General features: G+C 38.1%; 3 protein-coding genes across 3 annotated transcripts in view; 1 reads left to right on the top strand and 2 right to left on the bottom strand.

Moving 5' to 3' along the window:
- The window catches only part of LOC146387150 (uncharacterized), a 37,330-nt gene extending 19,617 nt beyond the window's left edge, over positions 1 to 17,713 (bottom strand). The window contains exons 1-4 of the mRNA XM_084928530.1: positions 17,692 to 17,713; positions 13,761 to 13,808; positions 13,462 to 13,506; positions 12,990 to 13,286 (exon numbers count right to left, since the gene is read on the bottom strand). Coding sequence (XP_084784656.1) covers positions 12,990 to 13,286; positions 13,462 to 13,506; positions 13,761 to 13,808; positions 17,692 to 17,713 — 412 coding nt within the window. The remainder of the gene's footprint in view (positions 1 to 12,989; positions 13,287 to 13,461; positions 13,507 to 13,760; positions 13,809 to 17,691) is intronic.
- A 686-nt stretch (positions 17,714 to 18,399) lies between these two features.
- Positions 18,400 to 20,631, top strand: h1m (linker histone H1M). The gene is made up of 5 exons (XM_084928527.1): positions 18,400 to 18,581; positions 18,656 to 18,891; positions 18,965 to 19,064; positions 19,140 to 19,189; positions 19,769 to 20,631. Exons 1-5 carry the CDS (start codon positions 18,488 to 18,490, stop codon positions 20,009 to 20,011), a joined length of 723 nt encoding a protein of 240 aa, XP_084784653.1. The 5' UTR covers positions 18,400 to 18,487; the 3' UTR covers positions 20,012 to 20,631.
- Positions 20,589 to 23,538, bottom strand: LOC146387148 (transmembrane and coiled-coil domains protein 1-like). The gene is made up of 4 exons (XM_084928528.1): positions 22,921 to 23,538; positions 21,458 to 21,631; positions 21,250 to 21,385; positions 20,589 to 20,966 (listed from the first exon to the last, which is right to left on the bottom strand). The coding sequence occupies exons 1-4, from the start codon at positions 22,992 to 22,994 to the stop codon at positions 20,655 to 20,657; spliced, it is 696 nt and encodes a 231-aa protein (XP_084784654.1). The 5' UTR covers positions 22,995 to 23,538; the 3' UTR covers positions 20,589 to 20,654.
- Positions 23,539 to 23,921: the final 383 nt, after the last annotated feature.

Here is a 23,921-nt window from a genome sequence, read left to right as displayed (position 1 = left end):
TGGCTGACAGTGACTGAGTCTGTCTCTGAGATCACTGTTGCATTGGTCCAAGACACACTAAACAATAAGAGGTAAAGAGGCATTTTATCAAAAATATAATTGTTAAATATGACAGTGAGAAATTGTGATTTCAGTAAGGAGCAATTCTTTAGAAGAAAAACATGTTAAATGCTAAAAGAACAGCTTGAAATTAAAATATTAAATTGTGGACTGACCTTGTCCTTGAATCTCAGGTGAGGAAGCTGTCAGAAAAAAAATGACAAGGTAAATATATATATTAATAATTTTAAAAAAATATATCAGTAAAATGTAGACACATTTTTTATTGTATCAGAGTCCAGAGAGAAGTCAAGATCAATTTAATTTAACACAAGGAAATTTGTTTTGGTCTCCATACTGAATTTTCTCAATACAAATAAAATACAAATAAACAAAACAAACACACACTGCATAAACACTCAACACAAAACCAGCCATCAAAAATTACTGCTTCATAAAATGCAAAAACTTCCAGAATGTTTAACTTACTCACGAAGATGACAAATAACAGGAGTCCAGACATGATGAAGCTGAAAACTACAACTGTCCAGAAGTCTGACTGATACACTCAATCATTTTGCAGAACTTAAAGTAAAACCACAGGAAGTAACAGTGCTGAAACTCCCACATAAAGACGATAAGCTACACAGTGAACAGGCTTTTGAAAGTGCCTATGTTAGCCTGAGCTAAAACCACAGGAAATAAAGAAAAGGAGAGCATGTTTTACACCATTTCTGTTGCTGTGGCTTTCTGTGGGTGAAAACATACATGCACACAAGCTTAGTATAATTATGTTGTTTTTTTAATTCTGCATTCATTTCCGCAACAGCTTTCAAGGTTCATAGTCTCTGTGCTGCTACTTTTTTGTCTTTTGGATTTTTTCTTTGTTTGTTTTTATGCACTAAATAGCCATTACATTAGGTACAACTATTCAACCGCTTGTTAATGCAAATATCTAATTAACTAATCAAATGAAGCAACTCAGTTCATTTAGGCATGTAGACGTGATCAAGACGACCTGCATAAGTTCAGCTTGAGCATCACAATGATGAAGAAAGGTGATTTGAGTGACTGAAAATAATTCAGCTTAATTTTATTTATATCGTGCCACACTTATGTCTTCATGTTCAATCTCCTCCCTGCTTTATTTTTGAGCACCTGCAAGTAAGAGAACCACATCTTAAAATTATGATTTGGTGCAATATGAATTAAACAAATCTAAATTTTATTCTGTTCTTGTATAAATATGACATGATGTACTTCCTCATCTACTGTAGGCCAATTATCGCATGTCTCCCCTCACTCTCCCAAAATTTCTGTCATTTCATTGTTACTATCTAATTGTGGCAAAAAGCCAAAAAAGAATCTAGTATAGATTCTAGTAGAATCTGATACTGTGCCAATTCAAGTACGCATCAAACTGAGAACGTGAAAAATTCCCAGATGTGGTCTCACTCTTCCACTTTTATCAAGCATGCATCGTTGGTGACTTGTGTGTACTTGGGACAGCCATATATCCCAGAATGCATTTCGTCCAAAACTCAAGCGCGGCAATGGTGAAGAAGCACAGCTAAAAACTTTTAAATATTACTCTTTCTGGGTCACAAAATAAACTTTTAAGTTATTTTCAGCGAGAATGCAGCTGTGTAGACTTCAGATATTTGCTTGATTTATCAAGACATCACATATTTGCAAAAGTGCTCGTTTTCAGAGACAGCTGTTACCCTCCAGCTTGATAACAGGTTGTAGGTTGCTTTGCTTTCACTCTTCTGTCTGGTTCAACTGAAACCAGCTCAATGGGGTTTAAGTCTGGAGACTGTGCTGGCCACTCCATGTTTTCAAGCTTACCATCTTGTTCTTTTTTCCTGAGGTGGTTCTGGCATAGCTTGGATTTGTGTATTGGGCCATTATCTTGCTGTAGTTTGAACCCCCGACCAACTAGATGCATACCAGAGGGTATTGCAGAATGCTGGGGTAGCTATTTTAGTTCAGGGTGCCTCTCACTCTGTACAAGTCACCGACCCTGGATCCAGCAACACAGCCCCAGATTATCACACTTCCTCCTCCATGTTTGATAGTTGATGTCACACACTGGAACCACCCTTTCGCCTTTTCAAAGGCGCACAAAGATCCTGCGTGATAAATCAAAGATTTCACATTTTGATTCATCAGTCCAAAATACCTTCTTCCAGTCTTCAGTATCCAATGCCAGTGTTTCATGCCCAGGCAAGCCTTTTTGTCTTATTCTCACATCTGAGCAATGGCTTTCTTGCTGCAAGTCTAATCCTTCTCTTCAGAGTTGAAAGTGAGATCTGCTTACTACGATCACTATTAAGCTGTGCTTAAAGCTGTTTTCCTGTGAGCCCCGTATCACGTAAGCTGTTAACGCTCAGAAACTTGATTCAGTTGTGCCTTTTGGGTCTTCCAGACCTCTTCCAATCGGAGTTTGCCCCATTTTCTGAGTGCCCTTCGATGGTGAAAGACACAGCTTTCAAGGATTAATCAACCTCCATTGCTACAGAACAGCTTTAAATTGTTAACCCAAACTCAAGTTTGCTGAAATTCAATCAAAGAACTAGATGTTACAATTCCTGATATTGCATTGCTTCTAACGGAGAAAGTCTCAAGGGATGGCTACTATGAGGAAAGGCAGCCCGGAAGCTTTATCAGCGGGACACATCATCAGTTGTGTCCCTCAACTTTGCAGGATATTTTGTCCTTTTATCACAAATTATTCTACCAATTTTTATTTTTAAATTTCTTTTTAAATTCCTTAGTTAGTTATTAGCAGTAAGTCAGTAAAACATTTTTGCTATGGTTGTAAGAGCCAACATTGCCAGACTGATAGATCAGTGAAGAAGTGCTCGAATACTTACACACACACACACATACAAAGTTTGTATAATTATGTTCTAGGTGCATTTCGTCATTCATTTCCACAATAGCAGTAGTCTCTGTGATCGTTTTTTGTTCTTTTGGATTTTTTGTTTGTTGCGCTGAATAGACGTTACACTGTTAAACCACTTGCAAATGCAAATATCTGCCAATCAAACTTAGTAACTCAATAATCAAGACAATTTGTAGAAGTTCAACTCCTGGAAAAGGCCAGGACCAGAAACTGCTGGACTACCGCTCCTCAGCGGACAGTGTACTCTCCTACTGCCTGTGTCACGGCTGCGGCAGGAGGCAGGAGGGAAACACAGCTGGGAGAAATCAGAGCTGACGAGACAAGGTAAGCAAAACAGAATACACTAACATGAGACACGGACTTTCTATGTTAAACAGGAACTATAACACAGAGACGTGGACTTGACACTGAGACTGAGAGACATGACTGACCAGGGAGGCAAAGGGAACCACCCCAGGAGGATCTGGTGATGGCCACCCCTGGAGGCCATCACCAGATCCTCCTGTCTCTGGTAAACCAGGCCCTTCACAGGTGACACCTTGCACCCCACCCAGCACCTGTTTGACCCGCTGCCCTCTGGTCAGCGCCTCAGGTCTATCAGGTCCCACACCTCCAGACTCACAAATAGCTTCTTAAACTGTCTGTCAACAACCATATCCCCCCCACACCCCACCCCTGCTCACCTTACCTCACCAATTTGAGCCAATTTGGTCTGAGTAACCTTCATCACTCAGGCCACTTACACATGGACCCTACACAGACCAAGTCTTTTCTTTGCACCATCTCCAAGCACTTTGCAACTATTTTGTTCTCCAATGTGTGCCTTTGTCTTATTTTTGTATACATTCCTCTTGATTTTATATATTTCTCCTGTTTGCTATTTATCCCTACTGTCTACTATTTACAATTTATTCCGACACAGTTGGTGTGGAGCACCTACTGTTTCATTTTACATGTACAATGACAATAAAGGGCTATTCTATTTTATTCTATTCTATAGTGGGGAAGAAAGGTGATTTGAGGGACTACTCAAAACACTCATTTCATTTTAATTTTGAATATAAATTTAAAACTAAAACAACTAAAATTGATACTCGGTACTTTGTTTGGCCTCCAGTTGCTTGTATGCATGCCTGACAACATCAGGGCATACTGCGAATGAGAAGATGGATAGTGTCCGGTTGAATCTTCAAGATCTCGACAGGGCACTGTTGGACCGTCTGATGGTGGACTGAAACATCGATGGGCTGAAACATAATGTCCCAGAGGGGTTCTGTTGGATTTAGCTGAGGGGAGTGTGGGTGCCAGTCAGTTGTATCAAATCTTTCATACTCCAAGAAATGCCTGCATACTCTAATGACATAAGGCCAGGCGTGTAGACTTCAAATCATCTACATTGTTTGTTTTAATAAATTTTCATCACTAGATGGCGGTGTTTAGCAAAAATGTGTAATTGTAGCTACGCCTGCAGAAAGCATTTAGAATGAAATCATAGTGTTGTAGTGGTTAGATCTATTTTGTAAGGAGGTTCAAACCACAGTTGGAGCCTTTCTGAAGAATTTGTTTGTTCAAACACATAAGCCACAGGTGTGAACATGAGTGGAAATAAACTATTCTCTTTCTCTCTCTTTGTTTTTGCATTGTTTTTGGAGAGCAGTTGAGGTTAGCGTCATAAGGAGTGGCTGGAGCAACTTTGATGTATTAAGAAAAAACTTCCTGTGACTGCCCCGTTTGTCTGATAGAAAATGTTGCATTTGCATTAATAATTAATGTTAGCTTAGATTTTTGGAGTCTAGACGAGATTTTACCATTTTCATCATCGCCATCTTTAAAAGCAATGTCTCCAGTACTGGAGTTTACTGGTAGTTTCCAGTTTTTATTGTTTCCAACCATGTTTTTCTACCTACCTCCTGTTTGCGGATGAAAGACTCCACCCACTAACTACTCCGTCTCATGGCTCAAAGTGGTGTTACACAAGAGTGCAGGTTGGACCTTTTTGCAGAAAGTTTAAACAGTCCAGTGTCTGACTTTCACAGCACTGCATGTTTGCATACCTGTGATCCTTTCTCCTGATTCTGAACTGTAGGTCTGAGATAAACAGTAAAAAATTGTTTAAAATTAAAAAAAAAATTGAATATCTATTATAATTTGGCTAATCTCACTGATTTCTAAAAATAACCACTTTTCCTTTATTTCTTTTTTCTATCACCAAAAAAAGTTTTTAGTTTTTTTTTTTTAAATTCCAGACAAACAACATAAAAAATGCACAGTTCAGGATGCAATGACTTAGGACATAACTGTGTCTCTTTTACTATATCTAGAGAGAAAGGAAATTGATTTCTGCAATTTGTAATCAAAACACATTGTTTGCATAATCAAAATAAACACGTCACGTGACCCCCTATCTGATTTTTACTGCACCACAAACTGCAACATTTAAAATAAACAAAGAAAACAAAATGAACAACACTATATGCTTGAACGTAAATGCTCCCCAGAGAGTGAAAACTCTAAAACACTCCAGAATTGAAACTGTAATGCCCGGAAAGAGTAAAATCCAAAATGATATTTAATAAATTCAATAACTGACCAAATGCAGACACATTAAAACTATTAAATTTATTATATTGTCGATTACAAGTGAAAGTCCAGATGAAGGTGCATTGCATTTGTCACACCGAGGAAATAAGTTTTGGACAATTTTTTAGTAAATTAATAAACAAAATAGAGCAACAACACAGACAGTGATAAAAATTTCTTCAGGAGGTTTGGCTGCCACATGAAGATGACAACAGTAGCTGTCCATGATGAATATGCAGTACTGAATACTATAACAGTAGTATTCAGTACTGCATACACTTTTCAAAACCCACTCACACTAAAAACCACGGGAAACAACAGCACTGACACATTAAGGCCACAAAGATGCACAAAGAACAGCTTTGCATAAATATCTATACATGTTGGACTGAGATAAAAGAACCACAGGGAGGATGAAATAAAGATAAAATGAGCATGTTTGTACATTACTTTGACTTTGTCTGGGTAAAAGGCCTCACTATCTGCAAACACACGCACACACACACACCTTTGTAAAATTATATTTTGCTTTAATTCGGCATTCATTTCCACAATACCCTGATTGTATGTCAGCCAAACATTATATCTCCACATGATTCTGTTAGATGTTCATAGTCTCTGTTCTTGTTTACACTTTTCATCATGTTAAAGTTTATTAATTCTGGCTTTGTTGTTTTTCAGTGTATTTCTGTACACAGTTAAAGACACTTTATTAGGTGCAGCTATTAGGTACTATTACTGCTGTTTAACTGATTATTCAAGCAAACACTTAATCAACTAATCAAATTGCAGAAACTTAGTGCATTTAGGCTTTTTTATATAATCAACATGACCCACTAAAGTTCAAAATGGGAATCAGAATGGAGAAGAAAGGGGATTTGAGTGACTTCGAACAGGATGGCATGGTTGTTGTTGGCAGACATGCCTTTCTGAGTAGTGCTCAAACTGTTGATCTGTACTCTCCACAGAAGAGAAAATATCTAATGGGCTTCAGCTTTCTTAGGTAAAATGCCTTGTTGATGCCAGAGGTCAGAGGAGAATGGCCAGACTGCTTCAAGTTTACAGGAAGGCATCAGCATCTCAGGTTTAAATGTTTCAGTGTGCCTGCAGCATGCTATACGTCATATCGTGTGGGACTGGTGTAGCTCGTTCCTCAGAGATGGTGGCGTATGCATGATAAACATCAGACTGGAGAAAACAGACAGTCCTTTAAGTCTGCAGCATCTGTTAAGCTCAGAAAAGATATTCTGCACCTCAGGTGTCACTTACCTCGTCGTGTTTAAACTCTTCTCTGTTCAATTTCTCTGCACCTGCAAGTAAGAGAATCGCATCCTAAAATTACTTTCAGTCGGGCAGATACAGATGCATTCACTGCATGTGATTCCCCTCTCACTAAAGTCAAAAGTAAATCTTGGGAGAAAAAAAAACTTAAAAATATTGTCTTGTAGCTTTATGTCATGAATTTGTCATTTCTCTCTTAGAAATGTGTACATCTAAGAGTCTTCAGTGCTCAGATACGTTCAAATTAAATGAATAATATGGAAAAGGTTTATTTTATGATTTTTACTGTTGTTGGGTTTTTTTCATATGATTACAAAAAGGAAACCACCTGTGTTGGTGTTATGCTAAAGGGTGAACGTTTGCAGGCAACGTGTAATTCACTTTGACAGTGAATCATCAAAAATATAGAGGGTCACTGTTTTATCTGTAACATTCATTCCTTATATCTGACTGTTCTATGAGTCATATATTGGTGTTTTTGTGTATGTAATCCAGATTGTGTATACATATTCTTGCATGATTGTTCTTCATAGATAAATATTAAGTTTAAGTTTATAAACGTAAACTTTTAAGTGAAAAACGTAATATAAAGTTGTTCACTTAATTTTAAAAACATATTTCATTAACTATACATAACCAGTGTGATTTACAGCCTTTATATAAAGCCCCCTACAGATACAGTAGGTGTTGAGGTTTCTACCCCCTGCTCTCATAAACTATTTTATCACCACTGGTACACGTTCACACAGCTATGATTACACCATGATTTTTTTCCTCTATATTGAACTAAACAGAATTTAGATAGGTTTAAAGTTTGAGAAAAAAACTGTTGCTCACCAGTAGTACATCTGACACCAGCCACTGAAGGGATCACACTGTAGGCTCCATCATTACTTACAGGTGACTTTATCCAACAGAGAAAATCCACAGATAACACATTACAAATGAATGCACCTTTACCATTTGTAATTAAATTATTGAATATTAAAGTTATGCGAATATGCATTTGCATTACCAATCCTCCATGGTCAATATTTGCCATGCATACAAAGTCATCTGCAGCAGAGGTAAATAAAAATATCTCAGAGAATAAAAATACATATAAATGCAATACTGTCTACTCTATTATTGATGGATGTTACAGTGCAATGTAAGGCATGCAATGTATGAATGCAGGGATACTGGCAGCTAAATAAATAAAATACCTGTGTTTTTGGCTTTAAACCTACAAGTAAAATAAATAAAGGGAAGCAAAGGTTACATAAAATTACAATGAAAATAAAAAGCAGGCTTATTGTGGGTTTGGTCGGTCAGTTTAAAAATTATAGGACAGTAAAAATTGTTAGAACCCATGTGAGACACAAAATGGCTTTTACTTTGAAAAGACTCTGGGATTTGAAGGCATTGTCCAGCCTACAGCGTTTCTGGCTGGGTTGTGTAAATGGGATTAGACAGATGTATAACTCATGAGTAATGATAATTAGATGGTTTCAATGTGAGTCGGAGCAAATTAGTAACTGTTTCCCTCCTATTTTAATTTCAAAAGAAGGAATAATTCTGTATTTTGCTATTTTCTTTTATTTCATTGCTTTAACTCTGTCTCTGTTATTGCTTCTGCATTTTGTAAAATAATGTCCAGGAATGAATGGGGAGATGTGATCAACATTTATTAAGGGAAAGCTCAAGTTTGCTGAAAACTAGATTTCTTACCTGTTTGGAGAATATCTGTCTGAGAAAAACAGAAATAAAGAAGTCAGAGTCAGAATGCTGTATAGGCTGAGTGGCATCAGATCAGTTTTACAGTCAGTGGCTCATTTACAGTAGTTCAACAAACATACACAAACCTACAAACTTTCATTCAATGAGACCTCCTGAAAGTATAAAAGCAATACAAGTAGAGTTTGTAGGGTGGTGTGACAGCTCCAAACTTGAACTGAACATGGCAAAACCAAAGAGATGGTGGTGACCTTCTCCAGTAGGCAGAGGGATCTGGCTGCTTCAGTCACCTCCACCATCCATGGGAAGCCAGTGGAGGTAGTTGAGGAACACAAATACCTGGGAACCATCTTTGACAACCTCCTGAAATTCTCTGCCAACACAGAGGAGATTCTCAGGAGGTGCCACCAACGGCTACACCTCCTTAGGAAACTCAACTCCTTTGGAGTCAGCACACCCATCATGATAGCTTTTCACTATGCCTTCCTGGAGAGCATCATGACCTTCTTCATCACCTGCTGGTTCCACTCCCTCAGCCTTCAGAACAAGAACAGACTGCAGCACACTGCATCAGTGTGCTCTAAAATCATTGGCCTGCCTGTCAGAACTCTGGCACAGGTTTTCAGCCAACAGGCCCTTAGACAGGCAGCCAAAATCATCAATGACCCCTCCCACATTCTTCACCCCGCATTTCAATGGCTCCCCTCTGGGCGATGCCTCCGCTGCATTTCCTGCAGGACTGAGAGGAGGAGAGCCACCTTTGTCCCCAAAGCCACCCTGCTTTTTAACTCCAGCCAATAAGAACATTTCCCACACCCATAAACATAAACTACTCTACACTCTTTTATACTGCCGACACTTTATTCACTTTTAGTAACTTACAGTTATTTATTCACCTTTCAGTCACTTTAATTTTAAAACTGTGTATATACTGTATACTCTGTGTATTTATTATCTCACTCTTATTGCCTGTTTATGCCCTGTCCTTATCTTTAACATCATGCTGCTCTGTTGTATCTTAATTGTCCCTTGGGGATAAATAAAGTCTTTCTGATTCTGATTCTGATACAAGAAATCTAAAAGTACAATTATTTCCTAAATCCTTAACACTGCGTAACATATTATTGCATGAAAAAATTATTTATTACTGACTGATGGCAAGAAGAGTAACCAGAGCAATCTAATATGAAATCAGTTTTAATGCAATCAATTTAAAACTGTAAATGTTATACTCTAACATTAATATCCATCGGCACATTGACAAATACTTTCACATATCAATTGACATAAATCTCACCATTTCTTCTTTTAGATCTAAGAATCATCAGTGCCAGTAAAATGACGCCCACAGTTACTCCGAAACCAACGACAACTAACACAACAGTCAGTGTCCACGTTCCTGTTTGAGATCACAAACACATCTCATTTTTAACTCGAAAGTTGGACAGTTCTATGTCTCTGTGCTAAGGTTCACACTAAATATATGGCTTAGATTAACATGTTACTTTCTGATTAAATAATGCCACAAATAAAACATCAGTAATTTAGTAACCTGATGGTGAGTTCCCAGAAGTGGTAAAAGTGGAAGTACTGGTTGTGCTGGGATTTGATTCTCCTGCAGAAATACAAAAAAAAAAGTGTTAAAGACCTTTTAAAGAAGTGATGGGTGCTGATGTTGTGTTATTCAAAGGGGAGACAGTTGTATGGACAAAAATTGTGATAAATTTAATGCGCAGTTTTAATTAGCACTGTGAGCTCTGAGTGAGTCTTAAAGCGCTATATAAGAATATATAAGAATCAAGTTTTGAAAATACACTATGTGAAATACTTTACTCTTGTGAGGGTTGGTTTTATGACGTATCAGTGTTTGTTTTATTTACAGGTTTTTCAAATGTGTGATCTACTGAAATAAAACAGAAATATTACAAAAACTTTTACAACAACATAGCTTTGCATTTTCAATGTACTCATAACAGTCTCACCTGTGTTACTCCCTCCTGATGTCATGTCCTCAGCTTTTGTGGTTGCAGAGGCCATACTAGTTGCATGATTTAGATTAGTAGTAGTTACTAATTTAAAACACATAAATACAAAATAATTATTGCAATGTCAAATATATCACAAGTTTTTTAAGTATATATTTGCTACTGCATTTCTTTTCTGTATCACTAATAAAGATTTAACTACAGTAAAGAAAACAACAAAACAAAAATGTTGTTAAACAAAGTTCAGCCTCAGAATATTTGGATTGTTGGACCTTTTTTTCCAGACTCAGCATATTTAGTGTACAATATAATATATATCACACCAAAATTCCACAACTTAGCTTTAATGTGAGAAGATTTGCATTAAAACTGAAAATACTGCATACAATGTATAGGCCATAGTTTGTGTTTAACTAATGAGACAAATCCGTAATTTAGTTACGTGATGGTGAAGTCACAGAAGAGGTAGAAGTGAAAGTGCATAAATGCATAAAAAAATTGTCTAAGATAATTTTTAAAAAAATCATGTGTGATGATGTTCTGGATTTATTTTACAAGTATTGTATCTAATACCTACCCACGGTTAGAGTAGATGATGGTTTTGTGTCGGTCATTGTTGAGTCTCTTTCCATAATGTCTACAGTAAAAGGATTTTTTTTTTTTTTTGCTTTAATGCATCACTTCAAAAGGAGTCATTTCAAAAATAAATTTTTAAAAACTAATTAATTGAAATCACTCTCTCAAGCTTCTGACATGCACCTATGAACTCTTCCTGGAAGTCACATCATGCCCACTTGCACTTGATTTATGGTGCAAAACTTTGTGAATGTCAAGAAGACAAACTCTTCCTCCAAATAAACACGGTTGTTGTGTTCATGAGTCATAGTGAGAGACTAAGCTTTATCATTCATGCTAAGCATCAGAATTGTAGCTTTAGCATAATGTATGTAAGCATGTTAACCTGAAAATTGAATTAAAGCTTATTTTTGGTCAAGTACACACCGCTGCTTGTGCGTCTGAGCCAACAGAAATAAAACAGACATAAAACTTTTACAGCAATGTATCTTTGCTTTATTGATACAATAACAGTCTGTCAGCTGATGCTAGATTTTCAACTCTTTTGAGAGTAGGTGTCAGACTAATTGTAGTCCTTGTAATTTGTGGTTAAATAATACCACACAAAACACATCAGTAATTTAGCTCCTGATGGTGAGTTCACAGAAACGGTGGAAGTAGAAGCACTGGACGTGTTGATTCTTGATGCTGCTGCATAAATGTACATAAAGAGTTCAAAACCTTTGAAAGAGGTGACGCGTGATGATGATCTGGGTTGATATTTATGTGTATTGTACATATTACCTGCGGTTGTGGAAAATGATGATTTCATGACAGTCACTAGTGATTCTTTTTCCACAATATCTACAGGGAAAAGAAAAACAAAAAAATGTGTTTTTTTGTTTGTTTTTTGTTATTTTTGGAATCACTGCAGCAGACATCTTGTAAAACTAAAAAACTGAATCAAACTCATAACACATAAAAATAAGTCAGTTTTTCTTGGACTTACCTTTCAAGCTGTATCGATCACTGCGAGGTGACAAAGAGTTGGGTTCATTTTCCAAAGTGTAATCACAGCTGGCATCTTTTTGTTGAACATAATGTAAATGCCTCAAAAAATCAGCAACTGGGACATAAAACTGGCAGAACCTCCGTTTGGTTTTTCTGCTGCTTTCCTTGGAGACAGCTAGATTTCGGACTGGACGACTTGCTTCTCCAAAGTACAGATTACATCTTGTGTCATCTTTCACAGATCCAGGCAGAGAGCAAGTGATGAGAACACATTCTCCATTAAAATGCTCAACGCTCATCTGTGGTGTTTGACCTACATGAAGATCAATGCAGTATCATTAGATATCAGTCACATATTCTGCATGTTTTACCAGTACAAAAACAACGACAGCGGTGATAATCACAACTGTCCTACTATAACACTCAGTCATCATATTTTACAACTGACAACAACAACATTTACAACATTTTTCGATCCCCTGAAATTTCTTTTAACACCACATGGAGGCTGAAATGTATTTTACATGTATTCGACGAATCAGTAAAATTTGACATTCAGCCTTCTCAGATGATGCGTGTGAAACACATGTTGAACTGGTTAAATATCAGCTGGACCATCACGTCATGTCTGTTAATATGAACAGACAGAAAGGTGTAACTGAAATCCATCATAATTTTATCATAACAGGTTTTTATATTAAATACAAACAGTTCTGTATCAGGTTTTTGTATCTGCAAATTTAGTTCAGTGTAGTAGGCCAGATGTTTATAACCAGAGACCTGCAAAGTAATAACTGACAACAACTGTAATTAACTTTAACATACTCTCCTAAACATGAAGCACTGTCCACCAGATTCCTGCTAAAAGTAATTGTATGATAAATGATCTAATAACAGGAAGAAGAGTCTCTTACTTTGTATGGTGATGGAGGATGTGTCACTGTGCGGTGAAGGAGAATTCACAGCTCCATATTTCACTGTGTAAAAGCATCTGACTTTGACCTCAGCAGGTGATCTCTGATGTGACATAAACAGCAGTTCAGTTCCTGTCAGTGTCTGTAGACAGGAGTTGCCTTTGTTACTTTGTTGCTCCCCAGTATAAAAATAACAGTGATGAACTGAGGCAGATGCTGGTGCCTGACAGTGTAATGTGACTGAGTCTGTCTCTGAGATCACTGCTGTGCTCACTGTCAGTGTTGGTGGAAGAAGAGCTGAAAGATTAGAGGGAAATACGTGTATCAAATATCTAAAAGGTTATTATGGCAATACTCTGAATGAGAGAGATTTGTTGTAAACAAACAATGTGTGAAAACCTTGTTTGGTTATTTGCAGACATATGATGCTAAAAGAACAGTTTGAAATTAAAACTGTAAACTGGAGACTGACCTTGGACTTGATACTCATGAGAGGAAACTGTCAGAAATAACATGTCTAACAAGGGAAATACATGCATGTGTTAATAACTGGATATTAACACATATGTAACATTTAAACAATTAAACTGTTAAAGTTTGAGTTAGTTCTTGCTCACAGTCTGTATAAATGCAGATTTAATTTAATCCAACAAGAACAATAGTTTCTCAATAAACTAACAACCATAGAATCGCCAGCCATGAAAAATGTAGGTAATTTGCAAAGATGACCCTGAGTTCATTCATGGTGAAATCTACAGAGAGTTAACTTACTCATGAGGATGGCAAACAGCAGGTGTCCAGCCATGATGAAGCTGAATACTGCAACAGCCAAACAGAACAGACTGATTGTCATTTTGCAGCACTTGTTCAAACTAAAAAGACAGGAAGCAACAGCACTGAACAACAGCCAAAGGCCACAATGATGCAGCTTTCGAAAATACCTGTACGTGTTTTACTTAGAAACAAAGAACCACAGCAGAGGGGTGAAAATAAGCTAATGAGAAGAGCACATTTGAGCATCATTTACTTTGAATTTGTGTGGGTTAAAGGCCTCACTATCTGCACACATGCATCACTTGCATTTATTTTCAAAGCACTGCAACACATGAAGTATTCACAAGTTAGTTCATAAGACAGTAAAGCGCACATTTTAGCTTTTGTATCTGCTGTTACCTGATAAACCTGTTACCTGATATTCTGCCTCTTTACTGAGCAGTCTAAATTTTTTCTTGCTTCATATGTAGATACATTCAAAGTTTCAGTGATGAGAGGTCAAATCAAATTCAGTTGCTGCCCTTTAGCTCTATTAAATAAATGTATTTATGACAACACTGAAGTCACTATGATGGTTTTTACTGAAATAGAGATTTTTAACACCTGTACAACACATCATATACATCTGCTTTTGATACAGACAAATGTGCGCACTAAACAACAGTTGAAATGATGTTCAACATTCTCAAAAGTGGGACTCAGCTTTTTCAGAGGGAGAACGATACATGCAGAAAGTGCTGCATTCACTGAAAACACTACATCCAGATGAACAGAATCAACATTTGGAGATTTTCTTACTTGAATGATTGAGTATGCATAAAGATGTTCAACATTGCACTATCAGTCTAAATTTAATTACATCTGCACTGTCGGATAATACTGAAATAATGTTACAATCATGACTACAGACCATGATCGACATGATTTTTTTAACCAACTTGCAACCCAGAGACAATAACAGAGCGCTCTACATATCCAACATTTAAGACATCTCAATCAATGGCTCATTGCAAATCATCAGCCTCTTTTTTAAGTAATGTCTTTTGTTGTATGTCTGTAGACACATGAATGCATGGAGACTATATTCATAAGAAGGTGGAGGAGAAAAGATGCAAAATGGAGCCCACTACATTGTATCTTTTAGGGTTACTGGAGCTGTTGTTTCTCTATGAAATAGACAAAATGCAGGGTGGGCGATTTATATGGATTTTTCAATAGGAAGAGGGCCATGTGACACATCAAACTTATTGGTAATGTCACAAGAAAAACAATGGTGTGCTTGGTTTCAATGTAACTTTATTCTTTCATGAGTTATTTACAAGTTTCTCTTTGTTCCCAGCCATTGACATGTCGAAGAGGTTAACACGTGAGGAGCGGATTGAAATTGTGTTGATATCTGGTGAACGCAGTAGGTCATTGCAGCAGATTTCAATGCAAGACACCCTACGAGACCATAACTTTTAGCAAACTGCTTGCTAAGTTTCGTGAAACTGGTTCAGTGTTGGATTTGCCAAAATGTGGATGCAAGAAAACTGTCACTAATGAAGAAACATCAGTGGCTGTCCTAGCTTCATTCAGCAAGAGCCCACAGCGTAGCACTCGCCGCATGTCACTGGAGAATGGCATTAATCGAACATCCCTTCGGCGGATATTAGCTACTCACAAATGGCACCCTTACCACCTCCAGCTACTGCAGCATCTCAACGAGGATGACCCAGATCGGCGCACAGAATTTGCAGAATGGGCAAAACAAAAATTGGAACGGGACCCTCAGTTCACGCAGAAGATTTTGTTCAGTGATGAGGCAAACTTTTATGTGAATGGTGAAGTTAACAAACAAAACCACCGCTATTGGTCTGATACTAACCCACATTGGATGGATCCCTCCAAGACTGTTGGAACAACAAAAGCGATGGTTTGGTGTGGTATATGGGGTACATAGTGGGTCCATTCTTCATCAATGGAAACCTCAAGGCCACTGGATATTTGAAATTGCTACATGATGATGTGTTTCCCTCTTTATGCACTGAAGCTGGCACGTTCCCTGAGTTTTTCCAGCAAGATGGTGCACCACCACATTATGGGTGCCAGGTCCGAGCATTCCTAGATGAACAGTTTCCTGGAAAGTGGATTGGTCGTCGTGGACCAGTTGAATGGCCCCCAAGGTCTCCCGATCTGACCCCCTTAGACTTTTATCTTTGGGGTCATCTGAAGGCAATTGTCTATGGAGTGAAGATACGAGATGTGCAGCACCTGAAGCTATGCATACTGGATGCCTGTGCTGGCATTTCTCCTGCGGTGTTGCTATCAGTGTGTGAAGAGTGGGAGAAGAGGGTTGCATTGACAATCCAACACAATGGGCAGCACATTGAACACATTTTATAAGTGGTCAGAAACTTGTAAATAACTCATGAAAGAATAAAGTTACGTTGAAACCAAGCACACCATTGTTTTTCTTGTGACATTACCAATAAGTTTGATGTGTCACATGGCCCTCTTCCTATTGAAAAAACAAAAGTTGTATCCAAGATGGCCGACTTCTAAATGGCCACCATGGTTACCACCCATCTTGAGGAGTTTGCCCCCTCACATATACTAATGTGCCACAAACAGGACTTTAATATCACAAACCATTCCCATTTTATTACGGTGTATCCATATAAATGGCCCACCCTGTAGAAATAAAGTCGCATAATGTAATGGTGCATGCTGCATGCAAATTCATAAATGGATGGAGAACTAATATTAAATGCAGGAGTGGTTAATTAATTTTCCCAAGGGACCACATGAGAAATTGGGACTGTTGTGAAGGGCTGGACTCAATTCTGTTTAATACTAATTTTATCCCATTATAAGCTTACCACAAGAGTCCCAGTGTCTTGTGTGGCCCCAGAGGAAAATTCATAAAACATACTCTGACTGGAAAACCCATCATGTCACCACTCCATTGTGTTTTCAGAGGAGCCGCTGCTGAGTTTCTGAAGTCCTCAATATAAACATATCAAAGCCATTTTTTGTTTGTAGGCATTTCTAGTCTAGTTTGTAGTCACTGAGCAATCTAAATTTGATTTTGCTTCATATGTAAATTAGAAGTTTCAGTGATGAGTTGTGAGTACAAATTTAGTTCCTGTCCTTTTTCTCTAGGAGGTAATTTTATCTATGAGAACACGGAAGCCACTAAGGTGGTTATTACTAAAATAGAGATAATTTTCGCACGTCTACAATGTGTGACACGCATCTGCTTATGACACAGACACAACTGTGCACACTGAGATAGCAAACAATAGTTGTTCAACATTGTGCTATCAGTCTCAATTTGATGAATTCTGCATTGAGCATTGATATTGTTTCTTAATCAGTTTTGCACCCTCGGATAATATTGAGATAATATTAACAACATGACCGGAGAACTTCAGTAATAAAGCTAAACAGCAACAAAAATAGGGAGCACTGGCTGATAGCAAACCAGGTGTGTGACCACCCAGAACTCATTTATGTATTTATTTTTGTTGTATATCTTTATGTCTTTGTTCATTTTAATGTTTTATGTGACGTGGCCTGGGACTACAGATATAAATGATCAGTTTTGTTATAATCTGGCATCTTTTAATTTTGGCATACTGATGTACATCAACATGCAATTATCCAGTTAGATAAAGAAAAATATTTCATTTAATCAATGCTGAATTCTGACATTGTTTTTTTAATCACTTTTGTGGCATTTCAACTCATATTAAAAGGCAAATTACTAACAATACTCAATACTTCAGAGTGTTGAACTTCTGTATCTACAGCCAGGATAAATTGTGTAATGATGTTGAAATATATTTATCCTTATTAAACTTCTTATTATTCATTTAACTCGCATTAAATACTTTTTAGAATATTTTATTTAGCTTGAAATTATGTCTGGGGAATTTACTCCTACCTCTGTGATGTCCTGCCTCCATCCAGCCTAGACTGTAGCTTTGAACTGCATATAGCTAAAGGAAAATTCTCTGTGTAATGCGTTTGCACCAACTACAAAAGAAAATACAAAAACACAATGTGAATAAAGCACGTGAAATGATTAAAAATCATTAAATTCACATCTCAAAAGCTAATTTTGAGCATAACATTTAACCACCTAAAACAGTTTATTTTATTATTACAAATATCATCATAAAGAGGTGCAAAAGGTTGCATAAAGTGCCAAATACAATCAGCAAAGATATGTATGTGATAAAGTGCGTTTCAGTCCCTGGGTAGGTTGTCTCTTGGTCATAAATCCGTGATTTTTAAATATTATTCCCAAAATTTCGATCAGCCAATTAAAGCATACGTCACTGTCGTCACACCGTCAAGTTTCATCAGTATTTAACATTGATCCGACATTTATTTAGGTCTGAGATATCAGTCTCAGCCACAACGACGATTCAAATAAAAAGTCAGCGTTGTTTTAATGTCGTCTTGCTATCTGTGCATTTGAAGCACTGCTTGGGTGTTTTGACTCTGGATGAGGTGACAGATTTCAGTGATAACACATTAAGTTGGATAAATCCGCGGTGGCTTTCAAATCCTAATTTACCACACCTGGTGCGATGCGGTTCACCTGGTCTCATTATACCGGAAACAACTGCATAAAAACGGAGACAGTTGCCAAATAAAAGGAGAGTACGCATATTTTAAGACTTTAGCTTGTCTGCCTTTATTGTGTCCTGTTTTTAAATTTAGATTTTAGTGAAATGCCCCCCAAAAGGCCACCAGCGCACTCCACTGAGCTGTCCGATTCATCCACAAGCGAAGCGTCGGTGGATGAGAAGCCGGAAAAGAAATCAGGTCTGTGCGCAAAAGGCGAAAATCTTAAGGATGGAACGAACTTTAAAAATTATATGTAAATTTATTCTGCGTAGATGCTGCGCCTCATCCATCCACGGCGATCATGGTGAAAGAAGCACTTCAAGCGTTGGACTCGCGCAAAGGGGTTTCATCCCAGGCGATACTGAAGTATATCACAGAAAAATACCCGTCGGTGGATTTGGCGAGGCTGAAGACTTTAGTTCGCAAAAACCTGAAGAAGGGAGTGGAAAATGGGACGCTGGTGAAGCCTGGAAACTCCAGCGCGACAACGGCCACGAGGAGATTTAGGGTAAGAGGTTACATCTGTAGCTGCGTTCAAACGAAGAGTTCAAATGTCAATTACGGGTTTCGTCTTTATTAAGCTTGCACCGAAGACTAAACCAAAAGCCGAAAACGCGGAGCCCAGTGTGAAGAAGTCTCCAAAAGCAGCCAAGGATGGAGCCAAGAAGCCCAGCAAAGCGGGTATGAATGACCGTTAAACCTCGAGTGAGCAGTAATTTAAGCTGTTACTCGGTGTCAACTCGTCATTTCTTACAGGTGCCACAAAGAAAAAAGACGCTGCAAATGGACAAACAAAGTCTAAAGAGGTGAGCAGGCGCAAGTTTGGCTTTAGATGAGAAGTTGGGAAGTTGACTCTTCATGTATTTAAGAATGTGGATGAAGCTCATGGTTTACATCTATATTCTAAAGTTGCAAATGTTTAAGATTTGAAGGACCCTCAAAATATTCTGGAAGATGGTCAGAATGTTACTTTTGCAGAACTATAAATTTCAACAGAAATGGAAACCAGGTATCTGTACAGCCTCACTAGAGAAAAATCCTGGGGGGGGGAAAAAAAAAAAAAAAAAAAAATCCCAAATTGCACAATAGACTTGAGCATTTTAAGCCAGATGTCGCAAATTTGATGTATTTTATTTACCTATGACTTGATTTGGAGTTTGTTTGATAATTTGTCAGATTCATCATCTTAAAGTGAATTTTCTGGTAATTCTGTTACAATTTGGGCTTTAAGGGGTTAATGGCTTGGTAAAGTGTCCTGAACATGTCAGTTTTCATAGGATCTCTTATTTGTCTGGTAAAGTAGTTTACATTCTCTCCAGTGTTCATAAAATTCTGTCTGTCGTTCAATCTACCGCTATCTCCTAAATTCCCCTTTTGCATTTTAGGACTCAAAGTCTCCCAAAAAGTTGAAGGATGAAGAGGCTTCTACATCAAAGGTTGCTCCAGCGAAGAAGCCAAAGGCTAAAAAAGCTAAACTGACTGGGGATGGTGAGGAAACTGCTGACTCGACCGAAACTAAAGCAAAGAAAACGAAGGAGTCAAAGCCTGGAAAGGCCAAGGTTGCCAAAGCGGACAGTAAAGTGGCTTCTAAATCAAGCGGAAAACGAGGGACAAAGTCTGCAGATTGAACTTGTAATTCTAGACTGTTTTTATATCGTTTCTCAAATAAATCTAAATTTTTAGCTCGAGTGCATTTGAGTGTATTCTAATGACCTTAATACTTGACTATACAATAACTAACCCCAAGCATTGCAAATGTATTGAATCTGGCCCCTAATTTACTTCAGACCTTCTGCATTTGTACTACTGAAGGTCTAACATGTCCTACAAAGAAAGAAACCTGACAGATTTTTTTGCAATTGTGAGTTTATGACGGCAAGTCTATAATGCTGTGTAACCTGGTTTCAAAATAAAAAGTTGTTCATCTGCAAACATTCTGAACTTAAAGTTCAGGTGGCAGCTTTTCTGAGAGTGAACCATATTTGCACAAGTCTCAGCAGACAATTGTGTAACAAAGCTGACCTAGTGGGCTCTTCACCAAACTAAGTCACTGTTTCTATTAATCGGTGCATGTCCCTGAATATGTTGACCATCCTCAGCTGTAGATTCATGTCCTGTAAACAAAGGATTCATTCCTGTGTAACTCGGACTTCACTGCATGGGCTATTGCTTTCTGTAGTAAGACACATGCACTAGATTTAAGTTTCCATACACTGCAGTAATAAAGATGACGGAGTGCTGTCTGCATTCATTTTATTTGTTTCAAAGATGTTAATTCCAGAAGGGTAAATGGTGATACTCCAAAATAACATCCCAGTGCCTCCACAGGAAAGACAAAAGGACCAGAAAAAGCAGCGTGCAAAGCATTAGAAGGGCTGTCTTGAAAAATGGGGCCACCCAGCTGCTCACTGTGGACATCACCACCAACAGCACGGTTATAAAGGCTAGCGATACATCTATTAGTTTTTCAAGTACTGTCTGTGCAGTGGTATTGGCCCGTGTCTCTGGATGCCCTGCATCCTCTTCTTTCTGCTGCTGCTGCTCCAGCTTGAACTGGCGTCTCTCACAAGCCTCCAGCACCTCCTGCAGGCCAGAGACAAAATTGAAGTTTTCTAATGCCCAAGGAGAAGTACAGTTACAAAGCCAGCGCTAAAAAGATGCCAGGCCCTTATAGTGGTTAAAAAGGGCCTGGCATCTTTTTAGCCCTGTCAAAATCTGTTTTTGGAGTTTTTTTCTGAGGTGGAAAAGTAAGAGTAAATCTGGATTTTTTTATTTTTTATTTTTTGTACAGAAAGGAAGAATCAGCACATCAGTTACATACTGGAACAACTTCTCTTGACATGGGAAAACATTATTTGAAACTTACATAAAAATCTTGTGTTGCATCAGAAGACCGATCAGCACTCTTCTCCGCTGTGGCGGCTAACTCTTTTTTCAAGTTCCAAACGTCATTCTGATACTGTTCTGTCAAGTCAATGAATCGCTCTTCTAGAGATTCCCTTCTGCAAAACACAACACTACATAAAAACAGCAGATGGTTTCAGCCTGCACAGCTGTATAGAGTAATATAGTACCTGTTCTGTAGGTCTTTAAGGTCCTCAAAGAGCAAAGAGTAGTCTCGTTGGTGACTCGCATTTAAGTTTTTAAAGTGTTCTTCAAGTTGGCTGTGGCTTTCCTGAAGCTTACCGACGTACTTCAGTACATCATCAAAGGCCTCGCTGTGGTCACAGGTACACTGCCTTGAGCTACTGTATAAGATATTGAAAGAGACATTTTAGTCAGATTTTGCACCACAGTTGCTGAATAATTGGACTGAAAGAAGATGTAGAGGCCTCCTGTTTGTTACTAGCGGTATTTGGATAACAGCGTGCTTTCCAGATGACGGCTGTAACCTGAAAATTGGTCTGCTTCAAAGTGGGCCTCTGTGGGGTGACTACATATATAAGCATGCTTTTTCCACTTACAGTAAAAAGCAATGAGCAGTGTGTCCTTACTGATAAAATCTGTCTTTTACTGCTGTTTAAAATAATAAAACAATTTCTTTAAAAAAAAAAGTGAGATTAAATTAATTAAAGTCTTTAAATTCAATGGGTTTTTTTGCATTAGGACAAAAATTCATTTAAAACGATTTATAAGCACTCATTTTAGTGTGGTGTCTGCTTATAATCTATCTATGCTTTATTTAAAAAGTCCATTATGTCACTGTTCAGTTGTGCTGATAAAATGGGAACTAACCTATTACAAAAATGACTGAGAGAATAAAAATTCACCCAGAACTCCAAACCATCATCACAGTCGATCAGCATCACGCCAGGGCATGAGTAAATGTTGTATTAAATGTCATTTCTAGAGTGCATGAAACATCCAACAGTTGTAAATGTTGATATGCAATCACCAGCCATTTTATTAGGTACACCTTACTAGTAATGGGTTGGACCACTTTGGGCTAAATTCTTCATGGCATAGATTCAGCACAGTGTTGGAAACATTGTGTGAGGTTATCATGTCAACATGGACCAAAAACTCTGAGCAGTTTCAGCTGTATGTTTATGGTGGGAATCTCAAGTTCCTAAATAACCTTTCTCATCCATTCTGATGCACTGTTTGAACTTCAGGAGCACGACTTGAACATGTCAACATGCTTACATTGTTAAATTTGCTGCCATGTGATTGGCTGAGTAAATATTTGCTGTGACCCTAGTGTAAATCAGTATTCTCGAAGATATTTTTATTTATTACATTTCAATAAACACCTGGGCTTATACAGACCATAGAGGATAGAAACAAAGTAACGATCCTATCACGCTAGTATCGATCCGATACCAGCGTTGGTATCGGTATTATCTGCCCGCCTCTCACAGGGAGCTTTCGTCCGTCAGGCTGCTGCTGCTGTACCCCGTGTGTGTAGCCTGCAGACTTACACCTAACACACAGTACACGGCGATAAAGATCCCTACCTCACACTTGAATGTAGTAAGAACATCATTTTTGATGACAGTGCAGTTCTTCCTGGTTATATTGGTCGCTTCATGCTCACCTGGCTTCAAGTGACATCGTGGAGTCGTAGTCGGGTGTCAGTGACCTCTCAGGCGTTGATATGTTGAGACACATTTGTCACCTTTTTAAAAAAAAATCCAACTACTTTGCATGTGTTAAAGTTTAGCAGAATCGAAGCGATAAATGTTGTAAACGGTAAAACGACGTTGGTGCCCAACGTTCATGTTGCTTAACAACATGTAAAACTGTCAGAAACAGAAACGTTCACGCTGATTCAGGTTTGTAAATGTCGTAAAACGATCTGCAATCCGGTGTTTCAGGTTCAGTAAGTTTTCTACAGTTAAATAAAATCTGTGGTAGTTCAATAAAAGTCAGAAGTTGTTTTGCTGGGTGTAGCTAAAGGTCTGAAGAAGGAGGCAGTTCCCAGCTCAATTTCACCTTCATCCGCGGGGAACAGAGAAAAAAGAAGTTTTTAAAACGACAGCAGATTTAATGGATTGTGTGGCGCATCTGTTGACTTTGACGTTTTTTGTTTTTCTGTACACTCTCGACCCTTTTATGAGACGATGAGAAAAGTTAACATATAATTGTTAAAATGATCTTCATTGCAAATATCTTAGCCAATCACACGGCAGCACCTCAGTGCACTTAGGCATGTAGACAGGCTCCATATGAGCGGCTGAAGTTCAAACTGACTTTGAACGTAGCATGATTGCAGGTGCCAGAATTATTTCAGATACTGCTGATCTGCTGGGATTTTTCCAAACTACAGCAGCAGCAGACCACACCGGTGAGGAAACTAGAAACTGAGGCTACAACTCCACACAAAATGTGACAATAGAAGATTTAAAAATGTTGCCGGGTCTGATGAGTCTCAACTTCTGCTGCAACACTCAGATGATCAGGTCAGAATTGGTCTTAAACAACATGAAAGCATGGCTCTATTCTGCTTCGTATCTACTGGTCTGGGTGGGGTTGGTGTAGTGGTGTAGGCAGGGGTGTCAAATGGGCCGGGGACACATGAGAGGCTCTAATCTGGCC

The sequence above is a fragment of the Perissodus microlepis genome, chromosome 5 (assembly GCF_051167445.1).
Source record: "Perissodus microlepis isolate ML-2025 ecotype Zambia chromosome 5, ASM5116744v1, whole genome shotgun sequence".
Classification (NCBI taxonomy): domain Eukaryota; kingdom Metazoa; phylum Chordata; class Actinopteri; order Cichliformes; family Cichlidae; genus Perissodus; species Perissodus microlepis.
This window is presented reverse-complemented; position numbering and strand designations above follow the sequence as displayed.

Coding starts and splice junctions, on each gene's coding strand:
- LOC146387148 (XM_084928528.1), bottom strand. CDS start 22,994: ATGTGTCTCAACATATCAACGCCTGAGAGGTCACTGACACCCGACTAC. Junction 21,632..22,920: donor ACGATGTCACTTGAAGCCAG/GTGAGCATGAAG, acceptor TATCTTATACAG/TAGCTCAAGGCAGTGTACCT. Junction 20,967..21,249: donor ATGCAACACAAGATTTTTAT/GTAAGTTTCAAA, acceptor TCTGGCCTGCAG/GAGGTGCTGGAGGCTTGTGA.
- h1m (XM_084928527.1), top strand. CDS start 18,488: ATGCCCCCCAAAAGGCCACCAGCGCACTCCACTGAGCTGTCCGATTCA. Junction 18,582..18,655: donor GAAGCCGGAAAAGAAATCAG/GTCTGTGCGCAA, acceptor TATTCTGCGTAG/ATGCTGCGCCTCATCCATCC. Junction 19,065..19,139: donor CAAGAAGCCCAGCAAAGCGG/GTATGAATGACC, acceptor CATTTCTTACAG/GTGCCACAAAGAAAAAAGAC.